The 17,278-nt window shown below is 42.8% G+C and overlaps 1 protein-coding gene across 1 annotated transcript in view; it reads right to left on the reverse strand.

Moving 5' to 3' along the window:
- Positions 1–17,278, reverse strand: part of LOC126393718 (uncharacterized) — a 148,779-nt gene that overhangs the window by 13,042 nt on the left and 118,459 nt on the right. Inside the window, exon 6 of the mRNA XM_050050024.1 lies at positions 12,773–12,942. Coding sequence (XP_049905981.1) covers positions 12,773–12,942 — 170 coding nt within the window. The remainder of the gene's footprint in view (positions 1–12,772; positions 12,943–17,278) is intronic.

A 17,278-nucleotide genomic window follows, 5' to 3' on the forward strand; every position in this document is an offset into this window, starting at 1 on the left:
TTCTGATCTGTTCTCCTGTTAACAGAGCACTGCTGTACTTATATGTGCTGTGTGAACTGCGTCCCACTCTGTGATCCCCCTTATTACGAATACAATACCATATGCACAGACAAGGATTAATAATTGAGAATGTGTAAAATGGAATTGGAAATGAAATGACTTGGATCAAAAGTTAATTAAGAAACACCTTGCACAAATATATCTTTTTAGATTGTGCCTGCTCACACAACAGCATGAAGGGTTCACGCCGGTCCAACTGAGCCAGTCAACGACAGACTCAAACAAATCTACTCTGAAACTAGAGATGAGCAAGAAAGTACTCTTTCAGTCTTTGTATTTGTCTCGATCAGAAGACAAAGTCTACTCGAGGAGGTACTTAAAAAAATTATTTTTTCTTGGTGAATCACTTAATACAAAGTAAAAGAGTGAAGCTTAGTGGCAGGGCTACAAAAATCACCCCCCATTATCACGTTGAGAAGTCGTGAATATGTTTATCTTCCATTAAAACTGATTAAAAGTCATTCAAAAGTGAAACGCAACATACAGCAAATGCAGATGTGCCACTGATAATGACGCTGGAGTGAAGCGTGTGGACAAAAATTATACAAATAAATAAATAAGCTCAAACAAACGGGAAAAATCATCTCACCAGAGCAATTATGGATCTAATCAGAGGTTTCTGCGTGAAGGTACAGCTCTGCTATCTCGCTCCCATTTGCATCATAACACAGTGTGCAATATTAATTTCCGAGTTTACTGCTTATTGGAAGTGCAAAGTATGAAAAGCCATTAAGGCCCCAAATAGGAAAGCAATTTGCTGTCACATGGATTCGGCTCTATTAAAAAGAAAAATCTTGTTAACCATTTGGAATTAGAGTCATTTGGCAAAAGGCATTCTGCCGCACTCCAGTAAAATAAGTAATTATGCTTCTCTTCCTTCTATCCCTCTCTTTCTTTCATTTGCACAGGCGAAGTGGGGAGTGGTGGATGGGGAGAGCGACTGGATGCAAAGGTAATTAAAGTTGTTGGCTATCTGTTTGGTTAATGTAGGGATCAGGCCAGCTGAGAGCTTTGGAGGCGAAAGCAAGATGAGAAACACATCCATTTTTCTGTCTGTGTCTACCAGCCCCCAGGCAAACTCTGATCTGGTCCATATATCACCTATCCCAATCCTGCAATCCACAAACCCAAACAGGGAACTATCCATACAGAAAAACTCGAACTGACTATTCCTCTGAGCTTATCTCAGTTTCATTTAGGTTCCAACTGAGTAAAATCTCATTAGCAGTTCTCAGTTGTGAGTAGCCTACTGTTTAAATTAAACCATCTCTGCAGGCCCTGATGTCTTAGCAGAATACATACCATGTACTTTAAATGCTGCACGCTGCATACACTTAAGACATTTGTCACGTCGCTAAGTGTGTCACTCCCTCCCTAACTTTTTGTTTTACCAGTTCAGAAAAACGGGTATGCCTCATATGTGATCCTATACAGGAGGTTCTTACTGCCTAAGGCAAATTAGACTTAAGATTTTTCCAGTGCCACTTGAAATGAAATGTAAGAACAACTATACAATAACCAAAATTGAAGTTCAGCCAGGAACACTTTAATCAAAGACATTTTTTTTCTATTTGCAATATTATATTTGGCAATATGGCTCTGCTCTGGGGGCCCTCTGCTTTTCCTCAGGCCTACACAGGGAGCCTCTTCCACACACCTAGGTGGAAAGCCTAAGGTGGAAAGAGCACACCTCTCCGCCCTTCCACATGCTTACGTGGAAAGCCTAAGGTGGAGAGAGCACACCTCCTGCTCTTCCACACACTTACATGGAAAGCCTTAAGGCAGAGAGAGAGAGAGAGAGAGAGAGAGAGAGAGAGAGAGAGAGGGAGAGAGAGCACACCTCTCTGCCCTTCCACATGCAAACAAGGAAAGCCTGAGGCAGAGAGGCAAACCTTCCTGCTCTTCCATGCGCCTACATGGAAAGCCTAAGGCAGGGAGACCAGCAGCACAGGCCCTCCCAGGAACAGAACAGAGCAGCATCAATGACAAACAGAAATGACATTGATAAGTCAGACACAACATGAAAAGGAGGAGCTGGGGTGGAGGTGGGTTGCAAAGTGGCTTGCAGAGGAAGCAGCATCAGTAGGCAGGCAAGAGCAGGTTAAATAGGGCGCCCTGAATGAGATTCACCAATTGGTTGCATAGACAGGAATCATGTGATCTATCAGCTGACTCCCTTCCATCAATCAGCTGCTCCATCAGTTGATTGGACTGTTTGAGATCAGCTGATGTAGCTGGGATGTGAGTTGAGCTTGACATAGTGCCGCCGTGAGTTGAGCTTGACATAGTGCCGCGAATAGCCTCGAAGCGCCGAGAAGTGAAGGCAGTTTCCTTTTGGCGCCCATGTTAACCGACTGTGTCATCTACACTGGCCGCGCCGTGCCGGGAAGCTCCGCGGCAGGCTCTCGATTTGCAGCGATCAGTTCGGCGTCTGGTCTATTTTCTGCGCGAGCCGCGAGCGAATGTGTCAAGCCAGGCAGTGAAAAATAACAGCTGGGAGCAGAATCGCTTGTCGACAGCGTGGAGAAATGCGCGTCTGATGTGAACGGAGGTTCTCCGGCACGCGCGAGAATTTCGGTGCGCTGCGCTTCGCAGGCAGTGTGGCCCTGGCGGTAGAGGGTGGATCCTCTGCTCTGAACATCCCGGCTGGAAACAAAACATGAGTGTTGTTGGTTTTGCTATTCTGATCTGTTTGATGTTAATGCAACAGGCATTGAGTAAATTATTCAAAATATTTTTGAGATTTTACAACCCAACATAAGATAAAAACATTTGTAAAATCCTACTCCCCATGTCCTAGCATTTTAAGACTTTTTAGGACTGACTTATTAACATAACAATCAAGACCTTACTTTTAGATTAATAAATTCAATGCCTTTAAGACTCTTTTAAAGATCCACAGGAACCCTGCATGAACAAATTAGTGGACACACTAAGAAACACAAAATCTCAGCTCTAAACCTGTCCCTATCCCTTCCCCATGCCAACCAGACTCATTTGGAGTGAACTCTTGCCCTGAACCTTTAGTTCAGCAGTATTTTCTGGATAGTGTCATGACCTCATAATCATCATTATCCCAGCTCAATGGGTAACCTATCCAACACAGGCTTGGCTCCCCTCACTCCACCATAGGAATGAAAGCCAAAAAAGAAAAAAAGCGCGATTTATGGGGTGGCATGTATGGCCTCTAAGGTGTTTTATGGTTGGACCTGCAGGGCCTATTTAGGAAGCGCTGCGTGCTCCGTCCTGACCACAGGTATTGATCGTCAGCAATGGCCATGGCGTGGCTGACTAGTTAAAGCCCTGCATGTGCCCTCACAGGGAGATGAAAATGAGGCCTCTGTGTGTAATGATCTGTGTATGAGCAGGGAGAGGAGGCCACAGAGACAGAGAGGAGAAGAAATTAAATCATTCCTTTGCTCTTTCAGGAGAGGCTCTGCAGCCAGCCATGCTTGGCTGCTTAATGTGGGATCTGTTTTTGAGAGGAAAATTAAAAAGAGAGAGAGAAGAGAGTGAGAGCGGGGGAAAGAGAGATAAATGGCTGGATGTGGAGGCGGTAAATGAGAGCATCCTGATGCAGAGAGCTGTGTGCGGATGTCCCTAATGGGGTAGGCTGATGTGAGCTGTCTGGTAGCTGACCACCACGGTTACATCGCTTTCCTGCCTACCCCACACCAGGCCCTTCCAGCGCTGAGACGCTCCATGCTAATTGGCAGAAAACGATGGTGCATAACAAGTACAGAAGAGACATTGGTCTAATTTGAGAGGGGGTGAAACGATGGATAAAATGCTTCTAATCATATGAGGCATTTTCTTGTCTGTGAGGCAGAGACTGCTGCTTTCTCTCCCTCCTCTGGAGAGCCCCGAGTCAAGACACACAGGGACAATGACTGTATGAGCAAGCAGATTGTGAATCCACACAAGCTTCAAGACAAAAAGACAAGCAAGTAACAACACCTGAAATCCACTTCCTCAAGTTGGTCAGTCAGCAAACAGCCAGGCTATGAAAGTTGCACTACATTTTTACTTAACCATGAAGTCATTAGTCACAAAGAAGAACAAAAAAAACACGGCTCATTCAATTCCACTGTGAATACGACTTTTATTCATGGGCTGAATTTGTGAGTAGTCTACAAGATGTGCGAATTGGACAATCACGCAGTGTCAAAATCACTGGATGAATGGGCGTAGTTCAAGAATAGAGTGACACTTCCTCTACAACAGTTGAATGAACCAGCTTAAGTAGAAGTGATGGTGGGTGTGAAGATGCCAATCACTGAGAACAACTGACATTGTATTGTATTGTTTTCACTGGAGGAAGTCAAATAAGGCACAAAAAAACTCTGCTGCACATCACGAAACAAACTGCTCCAAAAGAAGTGAAAATGATAATTTTCCTCAGTAGAGCCATTTCCTTTGACACATGCGGTACGCTAAAAACATCTTGGGGGTAGCGTAAAGACATGGCAGGGACGGAACCTCTGTGGCTGCATGAGACCCTTTGCATGACCCCATCCTCAAAGCCTCTCACTTCCACCCCACAGGGGTGAGTGCCTGTTCATTTCACCTCACCGGCCTCATTAACGCAGCCCTCTGCCATCATTAAGACGTTTGCAGTAAAATTAATTGAAAGACAGATTAAAAATAAATTAAGAAAAATGCGTTGCAGAATGCCTACGTGCACTTCATAAATCACCGGGGCAAAGCCAGGAGCTGGCTCCCCATAATTAACTGCAGACTATTTATTTTATCCTGACGGTATAAATTAGAATTCAGACGCACAGATTATATTAGGGCTGTCTGCCATGCGGAACTGCTGAGGGGTGTGCAGAATATTTTAAGGATACAAAGAGGAGAACAGAGAGAGAGGGGGAGGGAGGGGGAGATAATATGTAGAAAGGCAAACAATATGTAAATGCATACAAAGCAGAGAGATAACATTTGCGTCCCATGGAAAAAGTATTTACTCAGGCAGTGCATAAAGAAACAATAGACGAAGCAATTAACAGCAACAATCAAGTGCATGATTAAAAGAAACAACAAATGCCTGATTAAATGAACTGTGCCAATTGTTCTGTCGACTCCTCTGCGGTAAGAACAGGATACAAGTTTAACTGCAAGTTTAACCAGCGCTGCTTGTATACTCTAGGCCTGTGATCAGTAATAGAGCTGGTGACATAACACTGCCCAGGAAATCTCTCCTCATTCTCCCCTGCCGCCCTCCTCTCTCCTGCTGTATCACAACCTGGCCACTTCACATGCAAATGCAGACTAAAGCTCTTCTGCCAGTCAGCCTCAGACACCCCCCACAGACACATTTGTATCTCTCTGTCTCTCTCTTGCTGTCTGTGCATCTCTCCTGCTCTCTCTCTGTGCTACAGTCAGTGCTGGCCACACACTGCCTCCTCGTGGGCACAGTGCCCAGGTTGGCACGGGGCCAGACCTGCTCTGCCACACTGGACTGGCAAAACGCTCCCTCTCTCTCCACACTCCAGATTCCCCGCACATCCTTTCATCAGAATGCCTGTGGCCCTCTCCTCCTCCTTTCTCCGTCTTTATTCTGCACCACAGCTGTGATCCACACTTTGAAAGTATGCCCTCCAACCAGCCGAAGAAAAATAATGCTACCACGACTACTGCCGGGGAACAAATAAAGCACTCACACATTTGAATGCTTGGTTATTATGCAATCACACTGAAGGCAAAACCGAGTTATCTATAAACAATGTTACATCAAGGCGACGTACCAGGTATCAGGTGCATCGTACGGGAGCATGAACAAGCACTGTAAGCCCTGAGATGTATTCAATTTTGTACATTTTTATGAATCAACACAAAAAGAAGAAATTTGAGCCTCCTTGTTGGCAGTTGTGACACTGACGGATATGACAATACAATATGAGCCTGCCTGTTCACTCGACATTGTTCTTGATAGAAGATGTGGTATGATATGATCTGCATTGAAACCCACAGCCAGGGGACAGATTCTCTATATATAGACGCTGCACTATAATACTGGATACAAACAAAACCACCACAGTAAATATTTTAAAATTAGAGTGTCAACATGATTAGGGAGTCAATATATAAAAGATATCTGTATGCTGTCAGTAGACAGTATATATTGATACATAAATATAATATAGACAGTCATCTAAAAGAATACACATCCACAGTGGGGTGTAAATTAACAAGTGTCTTCATTTCACAGAGTACTGCACTAGTGCACTGAGTCTTTTTTTTTTTTTTTAGCAAGAAAACTTAAAGCTCAAATAATCAATGACACTCATACACACACTGGATCATATTTTACATCATCTCTGCAGCAGACTCTCTGAGTTTGCTTTAGTTGTCAATATCGCCTCCACATTTCCTGTTTCTGTTTTCTTTTTCCTGCTCACTGCTGTTTTTTTTTTTTTTCAAACTTATCCTCGGTGAGCTGGGAGGAAATGCTTCTGAATTATGGGCAGCAGTGGGCACAATAACAAAATCAGGTAGTGTATCTTTAAGAATTAAGTTTTTTTTTTCTTTCTATTTTCGGTTATGCAAGTCTGCAAGTGTCCTACTGTGACAGCTTCACAGAGGGAGACTTGTACACCGTGCTGCTCCCAGCACAGACTCCATTTAAATCCTACTGTTTCACGGGGTTAGATCTACTTCCCCTCTGACTGTAATGTCAATTTCAGCCATATCTGTGTGTGTGTGTGTGTGTGTGTGTGTGTGTGTGTGTGTGTGTGTGGTGTATTTGCGTTTTGGAGACTCATATCATGCCTGTGTTTTTTGCAGGACTACTGGGGGGCAGTATGTAGAGGCAGGTAGAAGATGGTGAACAACCTTTGCTGTTGATGGCTGTATGCCTGGCTTCCTGTCAGTTATTACAGGGGTATTTTAAGTACAAACAAAAGCCCAATGAGCCACCATGTCCAATCTCCTGATTAGCTGTCAACATTGCGATTGCTGCAAAACCGAATCTAAAATTGTATCTGAAATGTAACAAATGCCACGTACACCCAAAACTTTACTCAGCTGGCGTTAGCAAGGCTTATACCCCAAAATACAGAGCAGGTTTTTAACAGTCATAGCACGAAAAACAACCAGCCTGCCTCAGATGTATAATTTTGTTTCCCCGGTGAGTAAAAAGCCTTGGAGGCGAGTGCATACGCAGCAGTCATGTTTGTTAAGATACATGGCTAGAGCCGGCCTTTTTTCTCAAGCACCGGAAAAACCAGTAAATCACCAGCAAAGAAAATAAATATATACTTATTACATTCTGCACACTGCATATATTCACCTCCTTAACATATTGCACAGGCACAGTGCAAATGTGCAGCACTGCACACGGGCAAAAACATGCCATGAAAAATGACAGCAGGGAGGGGTAACTGCGGACCTGGAATATAATGGTGCGGTGGAGCGGAGGAGAAATAATCATACCTAGTGGAGGGGGATGAGGGGAGATGGGAGGAGCAAGAGGAAGATGAGTCTGTGCCCTGTAGCAGGGAAATGGAGCTCCACTGCTCTGGTGCTGGCTGCCTGATTCCCCAATAACGCTGCACAAGAGCTCCCTTCAGCAAGGGGCAACAGCAGGCAGTGTCTGTACTCTACAAATACACTCCCCTGACACCCCACTGCCACAGGAGACACATACAGATGCTGCAATATTGGGCTGTGTACATTGTAGCAGACACCAAGGTGTTTTTTACACGGACACACTCAAAAAACAAGTATCTTAAATACAAAGGAAATTATCAGGCAAATTTCGGCAGTGACACTGATACACCAGCTGGCTTCCGTCCTTCACAGAATTCTGATTAGAGCTAAAAATCAGCCTGCAGTTCCCTCTGTGGCCGTTAGGTGTCTCTCTTTCACTTCGCATGGCTGACGCTCCCTCTCTCACCAAGTGGAGCTCCTCTGCTCCTGAACTCCCATCTACACATAATATATACACCATCATTTGAAAATGGCAGCTTTTTGAAAATTCACCTTGATTATCAGACATTAAAAGTGACTTCTCCAGAGCTGAGTGTCTGGCTAGGGGGATGGCTGCAGACAGCAGAACAATGCAGCAGGCTTGATATTAATGCCTGGCTGGGGTGTGCAGGGAGGAGAGAGGAGCCAGCCCTTTGTTCTCTCCTACAGCCAATTATTTTTTACGTGTGCCTCTTTTCACAACAACAAGAGAGAATTTAATTTTAATGCACTCTCTGGAAAAAAAAAAAAAAAAAAAAAACGGGGGAAAAAACCATCTACAGTATTCTTAAACAGAGATGGGGACTAGCATCAGCGGTTAAGTATATATGCACAGATCTCTGTATGAGGCACAGACGGATGACAGGGGCAACAAGAATGACATCAACACAAACACACACAGCAGCATGAATCCTCTCATGCAAAATGCTAAAACACATACTGCCTCACTCCCAAACCAAAGCAGAAGTGAACACAGCCCTACCCATCTGGAAGAAAGACCAAAATGAGAGGAGAGACACCAAAATAAAACCACGGTTATTTCATTATACAGCATTATGGTGCAGTGGCGGGGTGCACATTAACATGTGCATACCCAGGACCCGATGATAAGAAAGCACACTGTAAAAATAGCAAGAATTCCTGATCAAATGGCATGAAAAATAAAAACCCAGGATTGCTGTTGGTAGGTATGTGGCCAAATATTTTTCTAATTGGAAGGGCACTTTATCTTGCTGTCAGAGAAGCAGTAAAAAGCGGTGCTGTTCCCAGAAGGAGAGGAGCACAGCTTGCTGGCCTTTTATTAGTGCTGGAGCTCTGATATATGCGTCTGCTCTAGGCTTTCATCAGGAACCAGCACCATAAACACACACGTACATACACACAAAGAAGTGCTACAAACTAGCCACACTGAAATCCCAACGCAACCACTGTTAAACAATTCGGCTGATGTACTTTCTAAACATGCAATCAGCATACACTCAACTAAAAATTACTGCCAAAATGTTTTCTGCAACAAACTGATGATGCCAACAGCTACTGGGGGCATTCTTAGGTTTACAGGTTAGCACAATGATAACACATCAATTGCAAAAACTACACTAAGAAGTATTCAAATCCAGAAACAACAGAGCAGTGTATGGAGCAAATAACCGCCTCAGTACAACCAGACGGTGTAAAATGGTACTGTAACAACCTGGCGGAGTAAAATGCTTAATTCACTGGAGAATAAAAAAAATAAATAAAAAAAAAGCACAAAATACAGCACGAACACACAAACACTGCAGCACAAGCTCTTACATATGCAGTTCATGCAAAGCCAGTTTTTGCACACAGAGGCACTCCAAACTGACTCATGCAGACAGACACACAGGCACAGACAAAGACAGTCAGACTGACAGACGCATGCGCATACACACACATGCGTATACACACACACACACACACACACACACACACACACACACGCACACCCACACTCACAACACACTGGCTAAATTAAATTTCAGTCCTTGGGCAGACAACTAAACTGCTTGTGTGTGGGACCTACTCTGCAGCACAGCAAAACCAATTCTCTGACGATGGCGAAATTAAAGGGCAGAATCCAGCCTGTTTATGGCGCTCACTCTCTTCTCCTCTCAATCAAATGTTTTATTAGCAATCATTTGGTCCTAAAAGTCATGTTCTTGGGAGGCAGCCGGCATGATGACAGCAGCCGCTGGACAGACAACACCACTTCAGCACATACCACTCCCAATTATTTACACCTGGAGCTACGGGTCTGCTGGAGGCTCTAATTACCCACAAGATAACCATGTTTAGAAGGGGGCAAGCTTACCTTCACCTTCTACTTCCACTATGTCCCAAGCTTTAATATGTACTGTATCTTGAATAACCCTCAAAATTGGATGTATAAGGAAACACATGACTGAGTGCTAAGTAGCAGCTGACAATACAGAACATGTTTACCAGTTTGTAGAAATAAAGCCCAGCAGGCCAGAGGGTGCCTGGAACTGGCTGAGCAAATATAAAAAACATTGTGATCCTACAAAGGGAATAATAATGTGAACAAAATGCAATAATAACACAAGACTTTATTGATCTGCTATGGAGAACGCCCTGCCTCGTAAAATCACTATTTTGATTCTGTTGGCTGAGGTCTGAGCTGACGGGAGCACTGTACCTGCTGATTGAGGCAGCCATGTTGGACAACTCTGCATGTAATGGCAAGAAAGCACAGCAATCAGTAAGATGTCCAGTGTCTTGCTTTCACAGTGTTACTTTTTATCTTCTTACACTAGGCATTTGGGGACAAAGCTTTCCACGGCGCATTGCATTGCACTGACTGTTTGTGTGACACATTTATTTCTAATCTAAAATGTCAGAGCTCTATTTCACTTTAAAAAAGGTAATTGAAATGAGCATGTGGTGTAACAGAACAAAGCATAAACAGACAGTGGATGTATTTCTATTCGAAATTATCTCAATGGATGTTGTGTGTATGTGTGCACGTTCACATGCATGTGCTGGCCCCCCTCGATCTCTCTGTATATTGTATCACTGAGGCATCTCTTTCTACCTTTCTACCCTCCAACCCCCACCCTGCTCTGCTCTTCTCTCCTCTGGTGTCTGGAAGCAGTAATCTGTTCCTGAGCCAGCGCTGCAAGGATTAGGCAGCGACTGGAGATAGGATATATGCGTCATTAAAGCGGAGAGCACAGTGTTGCAGAAGGAGAGAGACAAAGTCAACAAAGGTGACACAGAGACTGAGGAGACAAATACCAGAAACCCACATGTGCCCACACACAAACACACACATACGTGCACATGTGCATGAATAAAATAAATAGGCCTGCAAACTTATACACACGTCTGCCGGTGCCAACACACACACACACACACACACACACACACACACACACACACGTCTTTTCTCTTGCATACAATTTCCTAAACCTCCAGTGAATAAGAATAATGTAGTGTTGCAGTAATGGGTGCCGGAGAGAGAAAGGCAATGCATTAAACCTGAGGTGCTAATGCAAGACAATGCATATACACTATATAGACAGACAGGCAGTAATAACTCTCAATACTTTGGAAAGTAAAGTTGGTGCTGGTGCTTGTTTACAATGCTGCAGATTTACCCTCACCTGGCGCTCCAGATGGTTTGTTACACAGAACAAATCTGAGTAGCTGTCATTGTTAACTGTTTGGAAAAGGGCAGGCACTTTTAAGAAATACTTGGCATGTGATTGGTTGAACCATCTGTCTGTCTTGTCTATCACAGAGGCCAAAGCCAGAAGAAGAGTGAAAACACGGAGAAAAACCTTCATTGCATGAAAAAAAAAACCTCTCCAGATGAGATATAACTAATGATCTTGCAGCATCTACCCTAAACTTCCAAAAAAAAAAAAAAAAATGCCATTGTTGTTTCGAATAAACAGTCCCCCTTTTCTTGTCTCGTCATGCACACCTATACCATGACCGTAGCTGCCAGTACTTCCTAACAGGATGCTAATTGTTCCAAACCGCTGTTGGTGTGAACACAAACATATGACATGAAGGGGAATCCCTAAAAAACTGGCATTTCACACAGATGGGCGTGGTTTTGCAGGACGTAGAAGTGTTCACTTCGGCAAGCTCCATGACCATCTCTGCCAGTGAGTGCACTTTAATGCTTTATATTATAACAAAAATCCCAAATGATTTTGGTTTGATGAAAATAAGAAGATGGACTGATGGGGCAAATTTTGGGCTTGATGTTTTCTAAAGCTTGGAATTTTGGCAAACTAGACTGAATAATACAGACACACAATATGAGATGAAAGCATACAGAATATATTATTCATGTTTTCTTGTAATTTGTATATTTGGTCTCACACTGATGTACATGGACGATAATTTAGTCCATCTAAATATCAATATATTTAAGCACTATTCAGTTGTACATATTTTCAAGCGTAAAAATATGATGGTCAATTTGAGAACCTATCAGCAGTCAGGTAAGTCATTTGAAAATCTGCAGGGAAGACTCATTGTGTTTGCAGCCTTGCTAGTAGTACAAGGAGCAGAAATCGAAGTGTATCTTCGTAAATCAAGACTCACAAAAGAATTTAAAATCCTCACTGTTTGAAGTTACAGTTAGGCGTGAGGTCTCCTGTACGTTTAATCTCAAGGCAAAGATTAGGTTAAGAAACAACTTCTATGGTTACAGTTTTGCTAGCTTATTCAAAAAATTACAAGATGACCCAATGCAAGCCGACATGAATGCTTATCAGGCACACAACACTCTGCATGACACAGGACGTAAGGTACCACCCCCAGATGAAATGCCAAGTCCCTTACTGGAGGCCTGACAGGATGGATTTTTATTTGATCTTGTGGTATCACCTGGGTCCAGCTGCTGTGCAAGGTAAGACTTACCCTTCTTTCCCTATGTAATTTACCAATGAATCCATTGTAGCTCTGTTTTGTGAACTACAACAACCGTATCATTACTTTCGCCGCCAACAGTTGGCTGGTAAATGTTCAGGCAGGTAATCATTTGAGTTACCTATATAGAATGTATTACTCTGATTAGCTTATTCATGGCAGCTAAAATAAGTCTCACTGGCAAAAATCAGTTAAGCTATATTTCTTGTTAAATTACAGCACATTGTGCAGAAATATTTCGGATGTCAGCTTAAGAGTTTTAATTTGCTTAAGTAAAAAATCTAAATGCTTAAGAAAGTGGTGGTTCTCTCACCTGCTCCCGGTGTCCTGTGTGTGTTTCTGGCACTGTATAAGCGAGGTAGGTCTCTGCCCCAGATGAGCCTGCAGGTCTTTACATTTGTGCCCCACCTGGGTGCATCTCTGCAGCCAATCAGCCCCGTGCTGCACTCTGCAAAGAGCGTTTTTCTGTCATTACTGCTACACCTTAAGGATAAACACAGACAAGCAAACATGCTTCAAGAAATAATTTGACATTTTGGGAAATATGCTTATTCGCTTTTTTTGGTGAGATTTATACGAGACTATTGAGACCACTCTTATAACTGACTGTCAAACATGAAGCTGTAGATGGCTCGGTTCGCCCAGCATAAATACTGTAAACGGGGTAAGCAGCTAGCCTGGCTCTGTCCAAAACTAAAAAAAAAAAAAAAAAAAATCAGCCAAGCAGCACTCATAGAGCTCACAAATTAACATTCAAAATGTTTCTTTAATTCTTCTAAAAAACAAAGCGTAAAAACAACAGATTTGGTTTTTACCAAAGGTTACGTGCTGGACTATTTCTTTGCCAGATGTAGCCACTTTCTGGAAGTTCCTTTGTCAAAATGGCTAACTATTCCTTTAAATACATACTGTAATACAGTATGAAACACACAACAGATTCATGGTCATCTCCAAACCGAAAGATAGGTGTTAGAGTTTTATCTTCTTCTGATACTGAGAGTGAGACCAGCAGTGAGTGAAGGTTCACCTCCAGTTCTGGAAACACATGGAAATGAGTTCAACTATCCATCCTCATTCTTAGCATTACACATTTTGTGTAAGACCCATACCTATGTTTAACTAACTATCCATCACTTTTTGTCCTGAGACTTGCCAGCTAGCAGATCAAGGAAGAAACTTCCAAGAGGGAATTCACAACTAGAAATGAGACATGCAGGAGCAAACAGTCAATGGCCAAAGTATGTGGCACAAAGAACTTTAGAAGTCTCTAAGATGAGAGGTGAAACATCTTCAAGAAACCCAAGCAAGTCCAGTTGCCTATGATATAGCATTTAAGATTACCATGACCTGGATGACTGAGAACCTTCACCATTATGTGGCACAAACATTACACTCATGTGATTGTTAAACTTCTCATTCTAAAACCAGAGGCACTGATATAGAGTTGCCGAAGTCCTTTCCTTTATAATGACAGCAAGCACAAGTGACTGAGACAAATCTAGCAGGCCAGAAACTCAAGACACTGACTCATGGTAAACATGGCTTACTATAAAAGTGTGTTCAAAAAATGAAGTCTAAGAAAAGCACTGAGTGCTTATGAGTGGCCCATTTTATTGAATTCTACTGCTTGTCAATAGAGATTGGACTGTTGGATGTTTGATTTTCTGCACCTAAAGTATTAGCAATAGCTGAGGCAGCTGAACCCACAAAAGCTATCCACAAAATACACATATGGCGTATTTTGTGCATATTGGGCAAAGTGTTGCTAATTGCTTTTTTCCCACTTGAAACCATTTAGAAGAAGTGTGAAAAGTCTGTGTCAAAGTGATGCCTATCAAAAGTTCACAGAGGTTACAATCACATTCAGAACCACAGGCAGAAAAGCACAACAATTACAAATTAAATTCAAATCCACAATGATTCTCTCTGATATTTTCAATAAACTATCCAGGCACAGAGGCCACGGCCAGTCCCATCATTTTTTATTAGCAATCCACCTACAGAGAAATTTTACTTTGTTAGTGAAGATCTGAATTTCACCGATTGCTGGCAGGTGCACAGAGTCTTAATGCAAACTTTTGGCCAAGGCAGGCTTGTTTGGCTGACCTGTTTATTAAAGGCTTCCTTGATTGAAAGACCTGGTTGCTGAACCTCTGTGTTGTTGAGGGGCTTTCACAGATTAGTTTTAATTTTTAAAAAACCTTGGCCATTTATGGTTTAGCAATATTGAGTGTGACAGTCCAGAGTATACTGGCATCAAATAACAAAAAAGTAAAGCAAAGCTAGAATTAAATTCAATTTTAGTTTCGTAACTCTTGCTGAAATTTCCTTTTATTTTAGTTATCTACAACACTTATTATTGTTAGTGTTTTTATTAGAGGTACTGTATGTATCTTTAAAAATGCATAAATTGTTTTTTTATTGCCATTGAGTGAACAGGTTGTAATGTAACTCAAAAACTGCGATCTTTCCCCGCCTTTTTCTGTTGCCTCTAGCAGCCTGTGGACTGATTTCCAAGTAAAGGAGTCGCAGAAGAAGACTTCCCAGAAAATCCAAAGGATGTGACAATATGTGCATTCCTGTGCCTCACCTCTCTTCAGCTCCATTAGCAACGTTAGCTAAAGTTGGCTAAGAGATGGAGTCTGGTACCATCAACAAATGACCAACACCCATCACAACACTGTCTACACATGCTGTGTTTTCGTAATACACATTTTGCAGCAGTGGCCTGACGGAAAATGACCTTCATTTGCAGCAACTCAAATTCAGCCAGAGCAAGACCAAGCGCCCAAGTGCCAGGGGTCTGATCCTGGACTACCTTCTTGACCACCAGAAGTCCCCACCAGATTAGCAAACTTCTGTTGCTGCAGTTCCATAGATTACACCCTGCGCTGCGCTAGCTGCCAGCCCACTGGGAACCCTAGGGCTGAGGCTTGCACTGGCTGAACTTGAGTTGCTACGGTGGCTAAGGTCCAGGCTGCCATCAATTGACCTTTCGCTAAGCCCCACCCCTTTGCGATGGTTTGTCAAGCTCTCAGAGCTGGCATGAGTGCACACTGTAACTAACTGCACTCCCTGAAGAAATTTTTGGAAAAACGAAAAATTTATTTCAGAGAAGGCAGACAGAGGGGTCTACAAAATACATTTGAAGGAAGTATCCAGGACTTGAAACTAACTCAGCAGCAAACACAAATTAAAAAGATGAAGGTAGAAGCTAAATCCTAACTATAGGCTACAGATCACAGTTTAGAAGTAAATGACCACATCACTGGCGATCAAGACAGCAGACAATGAAAATAAAGGGACATCACAGTGTGTGCAGATTAAAGTTGTTTGGCTTCCCCCCATGGCCACTGCCACAGCCGGTGAACCTCCACCAGGTGATGGGAAGGGAGCTCTGGGGGAAGCCAAACACTGTTCATTTGTACACATGCGATGACACACAGCTGGTTGAATATCTGCAAAGTTTCCCTGCTTCCCTTCACTGGTCCCTGTAGAGCAGGGTAGGTTTTTATTCACTGTTATAATCATTAAAAAGCAAAAGTAGCATGTGTGTGCATTCAGTGAGCTATCCCTTCAGTAGCTAGCTAGCTTGCTAGCTAACCCTACACTTTTCAGGGTTTGATTTTGGTTTTGGAACAGGCAAAAACATATATCTCCTTCCAACCTCTCCAGGTAAGGAGTATCATTAATAGATGTGCCCCAAGCAGAACGTTTAGCTCCTGATCCACTAAACCAGCCAGAAATCTGAAAGGATTATATGAGAGTCCATGGAGCACAGCCCGTTGTCCAACCCTTGTCGGAGCTGGCCAATGCTACACTATGATTGGCCAGTCTGTATTTGAGGGGCGGGACTTAGTGAAAGATTAGTTGCCAGAAGAGTGCCCTAGCAGCTCGGAGCTCTGGCGGGATGTGCTGGCTAGCTAGCTAATTATTGTCTCATTTGTTGCCCAGTATGACAATTTCAGTGCCCCCCAGTGCTGGAAAGAAGTCCTAACGTTACAGGAAGCACTGACATGTGAGATATATTGTGACATTGTAATTTGGATCAACTTACGTTAGCTAACTTTAGCAAGCTTGCTAACGTGGACAAATTGCTAGCTAGCTAATAAAGCAAAATATTGTCTTGAGTCATTAACGTCATTTAGTTCTTCCAGACTAGAGGCTGATCTGGCTGGCAAATTAGTCAGCATGCTGTTTGCAATTACTTTATCAGCTGACACTATGAAGCAACCAATGCCAGATCAATGCAGCGTAGCTTAGTTAGAGATAGAAGGCTAACTTAGCTTGCTTGCTCGCCAATGTTATCACTAGCAAAATACTATGTGAGTGCATATGTCAGTTGGCTGGCTTGCCAGATTACTTCCCCAGCTAACGTGATCCACCATACTAACTGCTGCAAGGGTGGCCAGTGAGTTAACCATAACCTGAGCTAAGGTTAGTCATCTAGCTGCTACTCTACATGGATCTGCAGGTGGTTGCTTGTAGTACATTATGCATTCAACATTTTACAGCATTAAAGTTAGAGCTGGGTATCATTTTAAAAATTCAAATACCAGTGCCCTCGAAGTGATACCGATACCAACAGATTATCATTTGATACCTTGTTTTTCTGCTTCATTTGACACCATCATGTGAATGGAAGTTGTGTAAAATGTCACCAGACACCACAGATGTTAAGCATAGCCATATTTTGTATCATTTTGGTGGCATCTTGGCACACTGAACAGCCAGCTCTGACAAATACACTGCATTAAACTTCACCATATCACAGACTGTATATTATAGCTGCTGGGGCAGTGGGCCAATCACATTGCAT

The sequence above is a fragment of the Epinephelus moara genome, chromosome 1 (genome assembly GCF_006386435.1).
Source record: "Epinephelus moara isolate mb chromosome 1, YSFRI_EMoa_1.0, whole genome shotgun sequence".
In the NCBI taxonomy this organism is placed as follows: domain Eukaryota; kingdom Metazoa; phylum Chordata; class Actinopteri; order Perciformes; family Serranidae; genus Epinephelus; species Epinephelus moara.